This window comes from Rattus rattus, chromosome 2 (assembly GCF_011064425.1).
Source record: "Rattus rattus isolate New Zealand chromosome 2, Rrattus_CSIRO_v1, whole genome shotgun sequence".
In the NCBI taxonomy this organism is placed as follows: domain Eukaryota; kingdom Metazoa; phylum Chordata; class Mammalia; order Rodentia; family Muridae; genus Rattus; species Rattus rattus.
The window spans coordinates 180135227-180152268 of NC_046155.1; the positions used below are offsets into that span (position 1 = coordinate 180135227).

Sequence of the window (17042 nt, forward strand, 5' to 3'; positions counted from 1 at the left end):
ATACATACATACATAAATACATACACGTACACATGCACACACACACACACACGCGTGCATGCATGAGTATGTATGCACTAACATCTGAAATTAGAAGCCAGTAGATTTAGAATATGCCTAAATTATTTATAGTTTCCATTAGTTCCCCAACAACTTTCTAGGGCACCATTATTGCCTGGACCTACACCATAGGTCCAGTAATCCACCAACAGGCAAATCTCGTTTTAAGAGATTTCCAAAGCATTCAAAGAAACTGGGAAAAGAAACAAATAAGATTTGAAATGTAAATAAAAAATATCCCAAAAAAAGTAAAGATACATTTAAAGACTTTATTGGGTGCTTAAAATATCAGTGTGGGAAAAATGTCATTACAAGCCAGGTCATTTTAGCATGAATCTCTTTGAATGGCCTGTTTGAAACTAGAGTTCAAACAACAAAGCCATATCTATTTTGCAAAACACATCTGAACAGGGAGCCAAGAAATCATATCTCATTGGAATGTTAGTGGTCTGTAATTTTTGTATACAATGGGTCAAATTAAGGATCCTGCTCCCTTTCTTTCGGAGGTAGTTTGAGTCGGAATATAGCCATGTTTCCTACACCAGAATGTCCACCCTTGCTTTCTGTTTCTGTTTATACATTGCTTAGGATGCTCAAATATGGGTTTTTCTCTTCCTCTGCAATCAGGAACTCCTGGGTTTCCTTATCAAAGTCAGTAATTCGAAGTCTAGAAAGATAAACAAAAAACCAGCTTTAATTAACTCACTCTTAAGATTTAATTTTTTTAAAATTATTTATGGATGTGTATGTGCCTGTGTGAATCTCTGGGCACCACGCGTGTGCCTAGGGAGTCAAAAGTCACTGGAGCTGCTAGAAGTAGGGTTACAGTGCTTGTGATCTGCCATGTTCATTGGTGCTGGGAACTGAGGCTGAGTCCTCTACAAGGGCAGCGGATGCTCTTACCTGAAGAGCCACTTCTCTAGACCTTCCTTTTTGCTTTCTAACACCTAAGTTTCCCTCCATAATTTGTTCTAAGGCCAAGTTCAGGTGGCCCCGATGTTGCCTAGGTGGGGTGACATACCCATACTATGAGATGGTGTGCTGAGAAATGTTTAACATTCGGACTCCTCCATAACAACTGACATACGACCATCTGTAACTCCAGTTCCAGGGGATTTGATCCCAACTTCTGGCCTCTGGTCTAGAATATACATGCAGGAAAAATACCCATACATAAAATAAAAAAATGAAATAAAAAATTAGTTGATTTGTTGGCTTGCCTATGTGTGTACGTGTAGATGGGCACGCCTGCCTGCCTGCCTGCCTGCCTGCCTGCCTGCTAGAGGTCGATGTCAGGTGTCTTCAATTGTTTTCCACCTTATCTTTGCGAGACAGAGTCTCTCACTGAACCTGCCACTCTTGGACTGGCTGACCAATAAACCAGGGAGTCTTCTGTCTGCACCCTTCTCCCCGGCCCTAAGGTTACAGACGTATGAGCCCACCATCAAGTTTATTGGTGGATGGTGAAGATCTGAACCCAGGTCCTCATGCTTTTGCTGCAAGCGCTTTACTTGACTAAGCTTCTTCACAGCTTCTGCTCTGACCATCTCTGTGCCATGAACTCTGCACCCCGACTGAGCTTTATTTCAACTTGGTTTCAACATCCAGAATGGTGGTCCTTCTAGTGCTTCTTATGAGCACCAACTTCTTCTAGGCCTTAGGGTTTTGCATAGAAGACTTGCAAAAGACTTGAAGATTTTTTCCCCCCAAGATCCAACCAGTAATTCTTATCATGATCTGATGATTTTTTTTTTTCAAGCTCCAACCAGTAATTCTTAACCATGATCTGACTGTCTGGTCTTAGCCTTCTGGCTAATAGCTCTCAAGCATGTGTACACACACACACACACACACACACACACACACACACCCCTTGGTTCCTGTCTCTGATTTCATTCTATGTCAATTACTTTTCTATTATTGTGATAAAATAACACCATGACCAAGGCCACTTACAGGAGGAAAGGTCTGTTTGCCTAAAACCCCTACTGTTCCAGCAGGGTAAGAGTCTCCCACCATGGTGGCAGGGAAAAGTGTCCTCAGGAGCAGGAAGCTGAGGGGCTCACAGCTTAAAACACAGCATGAAGCAGAGAACTCTCACTGGGAATGGTATGAAGCTTTGCAACCTCAAAACCTGTCCCAGTGACATACTTTCTCAACCTAGGGCTCACTTCCCACACCTATCGAAATAGCAATATCAACTCCAGACCAAATATACAAACATCTGAGCTTATGGGAGACATTTTCATTCAAACTATTATGTATATTTTTATGATTCAAGAAGTTCTGTCCGGTAGGAATGAACTGTGGTCCTAGGGCATATTCATTGTAGTCTATGACCTTCTGAGACTTTCCATGGTGGAGTAGGAAGACATCACAGAAACTTACTTGGTTTCAAAATATCTAGCACATTATCTGACACCTGCGTAGTTTTGAATTTCTCATGTCAAATAACAACTCTTAGTTTGCAGGTCAAATCAAAGGAATGGATACCTTGCTCCAGGGTGCAGGCAAACATGGCTGAAGTCTAATCAGATGCAGAGCTGGCTCAGTAAAGGACAGACAACTCACCTCTTTTTGCTTTGTTATGCAGCCACTCCCACTTGGTACCCTCTCAACCTCCAGCCAACATCAAGAAGGAAAGAAATCTGCAGGCACTCAGCATTTTGAGGGGGCAGGGGAATTTGCAAGAGTAAATCTTAAGGAACTGAGCCCCTGTCTTCCTTCCAGGAGAGACAGCCAGAGTTATAAACATTTAAACCCAACTCCTCGTAGGTATATTCACCCTTGGCCCAGGAGCCACACGCAGAAAAGGGTAGCTATGGAAAGGTCCAGCACAAAAGTATCAGTTTACTCAAAATAATGAGGCTTTTTTGTTGTTGTTTTTCTTTTCTTTTCTTTTCTTTTTTTTTGATAAACAAACTGTCCAGAGTTTTTGAGTATGAACTCTGTATGTGCCACAGGGCAATGTCAAAAGGTTGGACACCTCCATAAGGTTTGGTTTTTCTAGAAATGCGTGGCTTAGTAACTCTAAAATGACCCTAATTTTGAGGGTTTGAGGAGATAGTCCTCCCAGTGAAGTGTTTGCTACACGAGGACCTGAGGCTAATTCCCAACAGCCACACAAAAAGCTGGAAACAGTGTACTCCAAGAACCAATGAAGTAAAGACTGACAGGTCCCTAGCACTTGATGGCTAACCAGTCTTACAGAATTGGTTAGTCCCAGGATCCAGTAAGAGAGCCCATCTCAAAAAATAACAGAGGTAGATGGCAGCTGATGATGGATGGCCATGAGAGTCTGTGCTCTGGTCTCCACACTTGTGCATGCAATCCATACACACATGTGTGCCTGAACTCACATACTTTTCCAAAAATTACCTTGATCTCATATGGGTTTGAAGACCATAGCTGGGAAAAATGAGTAACAGAGATAAATACGGAAGATTATAAAAATGACATTTATAGTATATTGCACCTGTAAAATATCTTATGCTTATATAAACTACTCTGAATCACGTTTATATGACAAATGCACAATATAAACCTTTATCTACAAGCAGACCCCCCCTAGCTCACTTAGCCTATCTTTAATGTTCTCAAGTGTATTCACACTAGTCTCTAGGTGGGCAAAAATCAAATCCCCTAGCATAAAGACCATGTTATATTAAAATGTTGAAATGCTAAAAGTGTTCTGTCATTAATGACTATTGTGTTGGAGAAAAAAAATGTGAATGACTGGGAATGCTTTCATTATTGTAGATCCAAACAGTCTTAATTCAGGACTGTCTGCATAAATAGAGTTGTACTTACAAGCATATTTATATATTGTCCTTATAATAGTACCAAGTATCACCAGTACTTGGGCACTGACCAGTCAGAGGGCAAGGAAGGGCTTTCTACTTAGTCTCATACCCCTGTAACAGGATCCTCAAGAGAGAGAACATTACTTGAATTTATTTTTTATTTAAATTTTAAAAATATTTTATGGTGCTCCTTCCCCAAACACCAAAATTACCTGCCCATAGTCCCTCAGTGAGAGGTGGGGTTTCATGACAAGATGTGCTTACTGTTATATCACTGTCAGAGTTATTCTGGTGTGACCATCTTATTATTGAGTTATCTGTGTGTGTGTGTGTGTGTGTGTGTATGTGTGTGTGTGTGTGTGTGTGTGTGTGTGTGTAAGTAGACAGAGGACAGAGACCAACCTCGTATTAAGGATTTTCCTTGTCTTTACCTCTCCATTACTGAGATTATAGATACAAACCCTATGTCTGACTTTCTCCATGTAGTTTCTGAGGATCAAACTCTGGTTTCTTATGCTTGTGTGGCAAGGACTCTACAGCCTGAGCCATGTCCCCAGCTCTTATTTCTATCTTAAATTATCATATGATTAGCAGCACATTTAAGATCTCAGTTTATTCCTTCTTATCTGTAAGGACTCTTCCCACCAAGGAGAATAGAGGCCAGCTCACCCAAGGACATGCAGGGTACACTTTTGCTGTTTCAGAGCCTCAAACAGCACGACCAACCCACTGTGGTCCAAGGCGTTCTCTAGCAGGTTGATACCCCACAGGGTTTTACAGTGGACAAAGGCAGAAGCAAGATCCTTACAACAGGCACCAGTTAGCTCGCAGGCCTCCAACCTGCAACAAAAAAGAATAGTCCTGCGTCAGGTGAGAAGGCACGTGGGTGGTGACTTATCATTTAGCGTATGGTCACCGCATTCCCTCTGAGGACAGTCTCTAAAAGTCCAGTGTTCACAAACATTTCCCTTCATTGGCAGATGTGACCATGATTGACCATTCTCAGTATCCATGTCTGCGGTGAACTAATAGTTCCACCAATGGCCTGCTGTCCCAGCCCTTGAAGCTGTGATGAAATTGGACCTCACACTGGGTAAAACAGTGAAATGAAACAGGGGACAGGGGTTGCTGAGTTCTGAGCTACACCTCAAGCACCTTGACACTTTCTGATTTGAACCCTCGAGATTCATTTTGCTATAGACTAAACGACATGCTGTCGAAATTCCTCTGCTAAAGTCCTGATCTCCAGTATCCCATGAGTATGGATTTTCAGACAGTCTTTACAGAGGGAACTAAATTAAAATGAGGACAATAGGGTGGGATCTAATCTTGTACATCTATGAAGACACATGGAGAAGACAACCACTTTCAAGTCAATGAAAAAAGCCTGGACCCATACTCCTGTAAATCCCTACTGTATGTCATGGCAGCCAAGGTAGTTGCCATATCAGTCCACTCAAATATAAGTCAATGAGATGTGGTCTAGTCACTCTTGTCATCTCTGGTGGGCATACATCCTGCATCCACCCAACCATCTATGTGGTTTTCAGGTATGTATGCTCATATCCATGTAAGAGTTATCAATACTATGCATATACTATGTATGAAGACAAGCATACATCTATACTTACAACCATCAATCAATCACTCACCCATCCATCCACCCACCAATGCATCGATCCACCCAAACATCCATGGACTCACCCAACCAACTACCAATCCATCCATGTAGTAAACATCTATCCCTCGCATGCAGCCATCAATCATCCACTCATCCATGCCTTCATTTCATCCACCTTTGCATCTACCCATGTGTCCAATGATCCATCCACCCATCCACCCACACACCCATCCATCCATCCATCCATCCATCCATCCATCCATCCATCCATCCATCCATCCATCCATCCATCCATCTATCCACACGCTATCTCCTTTTCCTGCCTCCATTCCCAACAGTTTGGCTGCCCCATATTAAAGTCCCCTAGAGGATCAAGTTTTATAAGTATGTCCAGTCGAGATAAACCATACCTGGCTAGACTAGCCATCAGCCAGCAGTAAAGGCTCACAGCTTTCAGGCTTATTAATATAACTACTGCTGACTGCTGTGTTGTCCTATGGAGTTTTTAAAATTTTATTTGTTTTTATTTTATGTGCACTAGTATTTTGCCTGTATGAATGTCTGTATGAGGGTGTCAGGTTCCCTGGAACTGGAGTCACAGACAGTTGTGAGCTGTCATGTGAGTGCTGGGAATTGAACTTGGGTCCTCTGGAAGAGCAGCTAGTGATTTTAACTGCAGGGCCATCTCTGCAGACCCCCACCCCCATGGAGTTTCAATTTACTTTTATGCACATTAATCACCCATTTTTTTGCCACCCTCAAAGACACAGCTATGACCATGGTGTCGCCCACCCAATATTCTCTAAGTGGCAGTTGGGTTGCTTTATAGCATCACACAGCAGCTTCACACCAGCGTCTTCGATCTTATTGTTTGAAACCTGTAGGCTCCTCAGGTTCTGGTTGTGCCTCAAGACTTCAGCCAGGTCCTGGCAACCACTAGTGGTGATGAGACAATGTCTCACACTGTAAGAGAAAAATCACAAGACAGTGGTTACTCAGTGATGTGAAGAGAAAGCATTTCACAAGGCCCAGTATGTCTGGAACAGTAGAGAGCACTCAGTGATTCAGAAAATATCATGTTCTCAGTGGTCCATCGACAATGACAGTGGAGTAAGTCAGGCACACTAGGCTATTAACAATGTCCTAGAAGACGAACTGCAATACATTGTAATGAAAGTTAGAACAGGGGCTGGAGAGGTGGCTTAGAGGTTAAGAGCTCACTTCTCTTGCAGAAGACCCAGGTTTGTTCGCCAAAACCCAATCAGGCTGATCACAAGAACTCGTAACTGCAGTTCCCGGGGATCCAATTCCCTCTTGCAGCCTCTTCGGGCACTTGCACACACACACACACACACACACACACACACACACACACACACACACACACACACACACACACACATCGCTCAGAAGCACAAACACATTAGGTGAAGTAAAACAAATCTTTTTAAAGATTAAAACAATGTTATGTTAAATACTACCTTTGAGCATGACTGACTATATGTAAGTCATATGAAAATGGAGTGGGACACTATGGGTAACCCAAACCATGGAAAATGCAGGGGTTGGGGCGGCTACTGTACAGCTTTCAAGGTTTATATTTTACATCAAAGATGACATAGTGTCACAGACTTAGCTATCCACACGGATGGTGGCTGACTGGGAATGCTTGTTGAAACCAGCTCCTTTCCTGAACTATCTTGGATCCATTTGCATTATATGAACACCAGTGGATGGGTTTGTTTTTGAGGAGCCCATTCTGTTTCTGGTTTCTCAAATTCTGGTATGAATCTGACGCTGCTTAAAAAAAAAATGTGTTCTTGTGTCCGTGCCTACCACATGAAAGTAGGTACCGACAAAGGCCAGAAGAGGTTTCCAAAAACTGGAGTTACAGAAGAGTCTTAGTGTTTCATTGCTGTGAAGAGACAAGGCCTAGGCAACTCTTATAAAGGCAGACACTTTAATTGGGGGTGGCTTACAGTTTCAGAGGTTCAGTCCATTATCATCATGGCAGGAAGCATGGCACCGTCCAGACAGACGGGGTACTCTGGAAGAGCCAAGAGTTCTACATCTTGATAGGAAAGAGAGCTAACCAATTTACTTACATAAATTTAAAACTTTGTAAGGAATCATTTTAATTTTAGTAGTCTGTCATCTTTGTGCTCTTACATGGAAATAGTCGCTAAAGACTGCTGTTTGCTGTACTAGGAAGCTGCAGGAGCTGGGCCCAGCTTCCATGAAGAGCAGGCTCTGCTTTTGCTTTTTTTTACTTTTTTTTTTTTTTTCTTTTTCCGGAGCTGGGGACCGAACCCAGGGCCTTGCGGTTGCTAGGCAAGCGCTCTACCGCTGAGCCAAATCCCCAACCCTGCTTTTGCTTTCTGATTAGTTTCTGCTCTAAGGAAACAAGGGTGGGACTGTTGATCTGGGATTCATAGAATTTATGTAAATTTAAGGATTTTTTGAAGATTATTAAGCTTTGATGATGTAGCTTTAGAAAATAAAATACCGGGTTCCGGCTCTCTGGTCAGAAAGGAGAAGAAGAAAGAATGGTGGGAATGTTAGAGGATGGAGAGGACCTGAATGGATGGGCAGCTTGCATGTACTGACTCCAAGCCACTACTGAATCAGCAATGTTCGCATTCCTGCCTTCCTTAGGACCCTCCTCAGAGTTAAGGTTGGACCTCAGCAAGGTTTCTGAAATTACCATATGCTTTTTTTTTTTTTTTTTTTTTTTTTTGAGGTAGGGTCTCATTCTCATTCAGGTTGACAAAAACAAACCAAACCAAACCAAACCAAACCCCCTCCAAAAAAATCCCATTAAGACATGGAGTCTACTTTGTGTTGACCAACTACTCCTGAGTCTGGGGCCTGCTCTAGAGTGTGGGTGATATACTCAGTGTCATCCCAGTAAAGAAAACCGAGTTTTGCTCTTCCAACCAATTTTTAAATGCAAATTCAGTATTTTTAGAGACCTCAAGTGGTTTATACGTTTAAAATACCTTTTCTCCATTCTTTATAGTGCTGGGGAAATCACAGATACTTTTAATGTCTTGAAATATATATCCTATATAACATCTTAGTGGGCTTTAGAAAACCACCATAAGAGGGAAAAGCACACTATACATGTGTTTTCTTTTTGTTCATTATACCCTTTTTAGAGAGGACAAAATTGTGACTCTGAGGTTTCACAACAAATTAGGTAACAGTATATTCCTAAGTCCCACACATCTGGATTTCTCACCAAAAGCCACTTGGTCATGGAGTCCTAATCGACTGATAGATTAATGGCAGGATCAAAACAACAACCACATTAAATCACTCAAACACCTCTCAATTTTATAGCCTGAAATCAAGAGTTCTGTTGTCTCTGTTTATTCTTCCCAAGGTAGAATTTTCATGCATACTAAATACTTCACACACATATTTCTGGGTTCCCTCTTCCTCATCTTAGTCTTTCTTTGGATTTGAAATGTCTCCTACAGCCTCGTATGTTTAAACACTTAGTTCCCATGGGGGCACTGTTTTGGGAAGTCGTGGGCCCCCTGGAACACTGGCATCTAACAGGTAGATGTGGGCCACTGGATGTGGGTTGTATCCTAGACCCCAAGTTTGGTTCCACACTCTGCTTCCTGACCCACAAAGCTGAGAATAATTTTTATACACAATGATGCCACCATGAGGCCACTCCATCATGCTTTTTTCTCCAATAGGAGAGATTAGAGCATTCCTCATCATGACTACAATGGATTCTGATTCCTTTGAGTTACTTCTGTCAGATATTTCATCACAATCACGGTGATGAGAAATTCACGAATACAACCTTCTATCCAGGATCTGGGCTCCGGTTTTCCTTCTGATGATATCCGTTCAACTTCTGGCATCCATTCCATTCATTTTAACCATCCCTTGGACTCAAGTCATAATTTCTCTTTTTCTCTCAGTCCCTTGTGTACATATTCTGAGCACCTTCCCACCACAGACCAAAACCGTTTCACAGAGGCCAAGGCAGGTATCTGTCCTCAGGAAAGGGACTTCAGGAGCCTGAGGTGAGTGACTATACCTACATACTCTCGGGCATACACATGAAAGATTCCTAAACACGGCCTCCAAGGCCAAGCTCAAAGAAACCTACCTTAGTGATATCAGGCCACTGTCTGGGAGAGTCAGAGCTCCACAGAGGACTTTCAGTCCTTCATCCTTCAGGTCATTGGAGCTGATGTCTAGGTGGCTCAGGGTTTTGTTCCGCCTAAGAACTTCTGAGAGAAAGTCCCAACATTGCTCACTGAGGGAACAGTTGGCTAACCTGTAGGAAGGAAAGGAAGGCATGTAAGAAAATATAACATTTCCACAACTATTCCTTCTGATTTCACATCAGATCTAGCATTGAAACTGAGTAAATTCATTAGCAATGCTAATGTTTTGAAGACTGTACCTGAATCTAACCTGAATCCTTTATATTAGCAATGCCTCAATCATACTTACAGTTACATGATTGTTGTAATATAGGCAACCATATCAATGTTGTCTTGTATAATAAACAGTATGAAAATGTATTTCAAAAAATAATCACATGTGGTTTAGTTTCATTTTTGTTGTGATAAAAATATCCTCACAAAAATAAATTTTTGAGAGAGAGGCTCTAATTTAGCTCACTATTCTAGATTGTACTCTCTTATTTTGTGAAGTTAAGGGGGCAGAAAATTCAAACAACTGGCCACATCACATCTAAAGTCAAGGGTGCTTCTGGTTTCCTTCTGCACCTGGAGCTGACCCTGTGCACAGCTCTCTGTGCCCAGATCCCATAGGGAGAGAGCTGGTCTCCCAGAAGTGCTGATGAAAGAATAAAAGAAAAAGACCCTAAAGTTTTACAAAGTTTGGGAACAGAAACCTCTGAAACTTTCCAGGAAGAGGGTCATTGGCCAAGGACATCTGGTACTTGATAAACGATTCTTAGAAATTTAGAGATAGGGCCTGGAGGTGTCAGAGGGGCAGGGACCATCCCCTGAACCCCGGCTGTGGTAAGCTGATATTTGCTTAAGTTTAAACGAGCCAACCAGGTGCATTCCCTCACTCCCCTCCCCATCTGTGGTTTTTATGTTTAAAAATGTGAGTGCAATGCAGCTTGGGGCTCCTCTCCTCTGCTCCTGTGTGAATTAGGAGTTGAGCCTAGGCGTACTGAATAAAAAGCAAAGCCTCTTGCTGATTGCATCAAGAATGCCTCCGGCTGGTGATTGGGGGTTGCCGATATCCCTAGTGACTGAGTGAGTGTTTCTCCTCGGGGAGGTCTTTCACTGACACACCTGAGAGCACTGGTAAGACGACCACTTCTGTTCAGTGGGGCCTGCCCACAGCCCTCGGGATATAGGAATCTGCCAGGAGCCAAGCACGCTCTGTCTCAGGAATTTTTCTCCGGAATGCTCTGCTCACTTACGGCCTGTCTCCAGGAAAATTAAACGAGTTACAGCCTTTAGCTCTGGGACACCCGGCCAGTTGTCAGTTCTTATGATGTTCACAGCCTCTGTCTCCAGAAATCTGTTCTCATCAGTTTATACCTGCAATTTACGGTTTAGGGCTACAGGGAGGGTGGTGGCAGTGATGGATGGGTCCTGGGCCCTCCGTGGCCTTCCTGCCTGCTCATCTTTTTAAGCTGCTGTTTTGAAATAAAGTTTGAGAGATTGATCAGGCAATCGACTTGTTCTCCTTTGTGTCTCTTGCCCCCATTCATTTGTCCCCTCCCAGGTCTCCGCTGAACCCCCACAGGTCAGGCAGTTGGCGCCCAGACATGGGGCCTGGATATGGGGATCTGACTGAATGTTGCTCGCCCATGGACATCCCCCTATCATAGGATCGCTGCTTCCCTGAGTAGAGAGAGAGAAGAAGATCCGCACTGTGATCGCTGCAGCTGCCCACTGTGAGTCTGGTCTGAGTAAGGTAAGATTGAGCAATGCAATCATGGGACAGGCATTGAACGAACATGACTTATTCTTAAAGAGCCTTAAGGAGTCCCTCAAGGCGCGAGGAACTCGGGTTAGGAAAAAGGATCTTGCTAAGTTCTTTATATTCATTGATGATGTTTGTCCTTGGTTTACCCAAGAGTGAATTATTGATGAAAAGAGGTGGGCCAGAGTGGGAGAATGTCTAAGATTTTTATAGAAATTTGACCCAGCAAAGGTCCCTGTTCAAGCCTTCTCTTAGTAGAACTTGATCAATGAAATACTTAGAGTTTACAAGACATGTCCAGATATTCAAGAGGTACTTAATGAGGGAGAAAAGGTCCTACAGCACCATTCTCAACCCCCTTCAGCTTGTGATTCTGTTTCTATTGTCATGCCAGACCCAGACACCCCCTCAACTTCCCTTCAATCTGCCCTTGGCGGTCCCTACTCTCAAAATTTACCCCTCCCTGACTGAGTTGAAAGCCCCAGTCCACAGTGAGCATGACAAGGCCCTCCCCCAGAGGATTTATTAGTCCTGGAAGAAAAGGCTGCCCCACCCTAACACGCTGCCCACTCCAGGCTATCCCCCCCATGCCATTGCTCCCCATTTTGCGCTCCCATTTTTGATTTTGAGTCAGATGTTGTCCTCGCCACTGAATATGCTAAAACAAAACTTTGCTAGGAGGTAGTCTCCCTTAAAGATTTACTTCTAAAGAAAAGAGGGCATCCTGCTTTCTTGAAGGAACTGCAGGCTTTGGATCTTGAGCTAACCCGGTCACTCCCCAAGCCCACCCCTCTTAAAATCCCTGAACCTGGCCCTCTTAAAATTGAGACAAAGGAAAATGCTAAAACTGAAACAAAGAAAAAAAATCCTCTAAAACCCTTCAAGAATTCCCAGTCATGCAGATCAAAATAGCCTCCCCTCCCAAAGGAATGGCCAGAGGGAGCAATGCTTCCGATCAGGAAGAGAACCCTCCCTTGGCTGATGAAGCTTCAGATAACGAAAATGAGGGTTCAGGAGATCCAGACAGGAAAAGAAAGACGTCAGACATCAACAATATTGCCACCTTGGGTTTAAACACAAAAGAATTAAGGACTGCGGCAACACTCTATGACCCAGTGGCCCCGTTTACTTTATCTATAATTGAGACCTTAAGTGACCAATGGCTTATACCTAATGGTTGGTATCTTGTGGCACGGGCTGCCTTGTCAGGGGGTGATTATGTTCTCTGGGAAACTGAATTTGTTGAAAATTGTAGAGAAACAGCAATCCAAAATTCCGAAAGCAAAACTTCCAAACTTTGGACCAAAGATAAACTTAGGTCACAGCCCCTATGACACCAATGAAAGGCAGGTTAAATTCCCTCCTGGCCTCTTAGCTCAGATACAAAACGCTGGTCTTAAAGCCTGGAAACAGCTTCCCCCTAAGGGATCAGCGACCATCTCACTGCCAAAAATATGACAGTGTCCCGACGAACCCTATAGCAGTTTCATCAGCTGTCTCACAGATATGGCTGAAAGGCTCGTGGGCCAATAGGAGATCCAGAGTGAATTTATTAGACATCTTGCTTTCAAAAAACACAAACTCTGCCTGTCAAGCCGCCATTCAACCCCACCATCGTGGCAAGGACATTTCAGGCTATATCAAACCCTGTGCAGGCATCCGTTCGGCTCATAATATTGGCTTAGCCATCGGAGCCACCCTTCAAGACTTTACCCAGGATAGTCGCCCAAAAACTTGCTTCAATTGCAAACAACCAGGCCATTTCTTCAGCGAGTGCAGGGCCCCTAAAGCTGAACGCATGCCTCCCTCCTCCTTGTCCTTCAAAGGAAAAAAAAAAAAAAAGGCAGGCATTGGGTTTCTGAGTGCCATTCAAAAACTGATGCCCAGGGTAACAACCGGCCTCCAAGGCAGGGAACCTTCCAGAGGGGCCAGCCCCGGCCCTGAACTCTTGGGGCCATCAGGTTTGTCCCTCAAACACCTAACCCTCAGACTCAAATAACGCAGGAGTTGTCTCCCTCTATCCGGTGACCACAGGTAGCACAGGATTGGACCTCTGTTCCACCACCAGCACAATATTAACACCCGAAATGGGAATTCAAATCCTACCTACAGGAGTTTTTGGTCCGCTGCCCTCTGACACTTACTGTCTCCTTCTTGGTCGTGCCAGCCTAACCCTCCAGGGCCTGAACATTTCCCCCAGAATACCTGACACTGATTATACAGGAGAAATAAAGATTTTGGTCTCCTCTACTCTTGGCCCCCTAACCACAGTTCAGGACAGAGAATCTCTCAATTGCTTTTGATCCCCCTTATTTACCCCAACCCAGATGTTCAACAAAAAACCAGGGGCACTGGCAATTTGGGCTCCTCGGATGCTTATTAGGTCCAACAGATTACTCAAGACTGACCCCTCCTTAAACTAAAATTAGATGGAAGGAGTTTTGAAGGACTCATAGATAGTGGAGCAGATGACACAGTAATTTCAGAGAAATCTTGGCCCTCCTTCTGGCCCCTTACTACTTCTGTGACTCACCTTAAAGGCACTGGGCAGGGGGTTGGGGATTTAGCTCAGTGGTAGAGCACTTGCCTAGCAAGCGCAAGGCCCTGAGTTCGATCCCGAGCTCCGAAAAAAAAGAAAAAAGAAAAAAAAAGGCACTGAGCAGACCACCAAACCCAATAGAGTTCCAGGGTCCTTACCTGGACAGACGAGGAAGGTAGTACTGGCACTGTACAACCTTATGTCGTGCCTGGTTTACCCATTAACCTTTGGGGTAGGGATGTTCTTGCCTAATTACATCTCCTTATGTGTAGCCCAAATGAAACTGTAGTCCATCAAACAATATAACAGGGCTTCTGCCCCAGACAGGGACTTGGAAAACATTTACAAGGCATAAGAGAACGTATTCAGGTGAACGAAAAGCTAGATCGTTTCGGTTTGGGTGCTCCAAATTTACCCTAATGGCCATTGACATTCCTGTACCCCACACAGATAAAATCACTTGGAAATCCAATGATGCTGTGTGGGTTGCTCAGTGGCCATTAATCTCAGAAAAATTGGCCGCGGCTGTGGCGTTAGTACACAAACAACTGGCTGCCGGCCGTCTTGAGCCCACTACCTCTCCTTGGCACACTTCCCTCTTGGTATCTACTCACTGATAAGTGGATATTAGCCCAAAGGCTTGGACTACCCGAGGTAGAATTCACAAACCACATGAAAATCAAGAAGTAGGAAGACCAAAGTGTGGATGCTTCAGACTTCTTAGAGGGGGGGAAATACTCAAAGGAGGAAATTTGGAGACAAAATGTGGAGCAGAGACTGAAGGAAAGGCCATCCAGAGACTGCCACACCTGGGGGATCCATCCCATATACAGATACCAAACCCAGACAATATTTCCAGTGCCAAGAAGTGCATACTGACAGGAGCCTGATATAACTGTCTCCTGAGAGGCTCTGCCAGAGCTTGACAAATACAGAGGTGGATACTTGCAGCCAACCATTGAACTGAGAATGGGGTCCCCAATGGAGGAGTCAGAGAAAGGATGGAAGGAGCTGAAGGGGTTGGCAACCCCATAGGAAGTACAATATCAACCAACAAGATACCCTAGATTTCCCAGGGACTAAACCACCATCCAAAGAGTACACAGGAAACAAATGGGTCCTCTGGAGGAGTAAAGTGTGTGTTCCTAACCACTGAGCCATCTTTCCCTGTGCTTGTTTATGTTTCTTAAGTTTATGCTCTGAGACTTCTGCTATGGGGCTGCATCAATGGGAAGATATTGAAACTAATTAATTTGTCTTTATGGTGTCTGAGAGAATGCCATGCTCTCTGGACAGGATTCCTATAGATGGCCTTCCTCCAGTCAGCAGGTCAACAGAATCTATGAAAATTGAAGGAAAGAAAGAACACAGACCGGCCAAAGCACCCTTTGCCTGCTCTAAGCCCAAGGGGTGAGAAACTGGGTCACTGCCCTAGCCCCTTACGGATGCGAACAATACCCTCACATCACCCCTATCAAGAGAAACAGCCAGCTTTCCTCTACACAGACACCCCTTTCCCATAGGAAAGTCTGCTTTCTCCTGTTTTGGAATAAATAGTCCACTCTGTGGAGATTAGGCTCTAGTCTTTTGTTCTCTACCTCCTGTGTCTCTAAGTTGCCTTGGAAATCTAACAACGTGAATGCTGCATGAGTGCTCCTGTGTTTGGAGGCAGAGGCTGATGCCTTCCCCAGTTGCTCTCTGCTTGGAGACTGGGAACCACCAATATGGCTGATCCTTGTACTCTAGGACCCACCTATCTTCAGTACTCAGCTCTGGGATTACAGACATCAAGTGCTGCTGCTCTTGGCATAGAAAACATTCCTACCACCGAGCCATTTCCCAGACACAAAACTGGCAGATTTTAGTAAACAGACACCATGTTCAAACCATTTCCACCTTTCTCCCCAGCGTATTCCCCCAGGCCCCCCAAGGCCACTTACACCAGGTGCTTCAGAATGCAGTCTGGGTGGCACAAAGCCTTGCACAGTGAGGAGATCCCTTTGTCCAAGTTGTTGGATGACAAATTAAGATGCTTCAACATCTTGCTGCTGATCAGGACAGAGGCAAAGACCTTGCAGTCATCAGGTGAAAGGTTACAGGCTGCTATCCTGCAGGAAAAGGATAACATCATAGTCTAACCCTGTGAAGGTTCGGGGCTTCTCAGAATTTGACATTGTTCTTTATTTTAAAAATTTATTTTTAATGAGCGTGAGTGTTTGCCTACATGTATTATATGTGTACATCCCATGTGTACCTAGTACCTATAGAGGCCAGAAGGGAATGTCATATCCCCTAGAACTAGAGTTACAGGTGGTTATAAGCCATTCGGTTTGAGTTCTGGGATAGGACTTAAACCTGGGGACTTAAACCTGGGTCCTCTGTATGAACCTCTGAGCCATCTTTCAAGCCAGTTTTTTAAAAAATTCCATTTATTTATTCATTTATTGTTGCTGCTGCTTCTGCTTCTTCTTCTTCTTCTTCTTCTTCTTCTTCTTCTTCTTCTTCTTCTTTCTTCTTCTTCTTCTTCTTCTTCTTCTTCTTCTCTCTCTCTCTCTCTCTCTCTCTCTCTCTCTCTCTCTCTCTGTGTGTGTGTGTGTGTGTGTGTGTGTGTGTGTGTAATGCCCCTGAGTTACCAGATGTAATGTATGTTGTATTGGGAGATTGTGATGTGCTATTTAAGTTTGCTGAAGCTGAATTCTGAGAATAAGAAGGGCTTTCCTGTCTCAGACACCGGCATGCTTATTGCAAATGTCTTGTAAGGCTCCTTATCTAGGGAAGGGCTGGCCCCTGTAGGTCTGCAATAGGGAGAGGGGAGAGCAATCACACAGCCCAAGAGTAAAAGCACTGTGTTCCCGAGAATAGAAGGTAAGCCAGTGCCAACCAAAGTAACTATTTTTTTATCTCTACAATGACCCACAGCTGTTATTATGAGGTCAAGCGAAGGAAGGAACTCACAGGTGGAAAGAGGGTTCTACTCTGCTTGGAACTCTCAGTGGAGAACTCCAGCAGGACTGTGCCAAGGCCTTCCCAGTCATTTCTTGTTCATGTTATCTGCAGACACTATCTATCTGCTGTAATT

At 44.0% G+C, this 17042-nt stretch overlaps 1 protein-coding gene across 2 annotated transcripts in view; it reads right to left on the minus strand.

Moving 5' to 3' along the window:
- Nucleotides 1-315: 315 nt before the first annotated feature.
- LOC116894576 (NACHT, LRR and PYD domains-containing protein 4C) overlaps nt 316-17042 on the minus strand; it is a 36926-nt gene continuing 20199 nt past the window's right edge. Inside the window, exons 6-10 of one of the 2 annotated variants that reach the window (XM_032896295.1) lie at nt 15904-16071; nt 9617-9787; nt 6277-6447; nt 4533-4703; nt 316-727 (exon numbers count right to left, since the gene is read on the minus strand). In XM_032896295.1, coding sequence (XP_032752186.1) covers nt 634-727; nt 4533-4703; nt 6277-6447; nt 9617-9787; nt 15904-16071 — 775 coding nt within the window. In that variant the 3' untranslated portion in view covers nt 316-633. The remainder of the gene's footprint in view (nt 728-4532; nt 4704-6276; nt 6448-9616; nt 9788-15903; nt 16072-17042) is intronic. The other variant, XM_032896296.1, reaches the window with a different exon arrangement.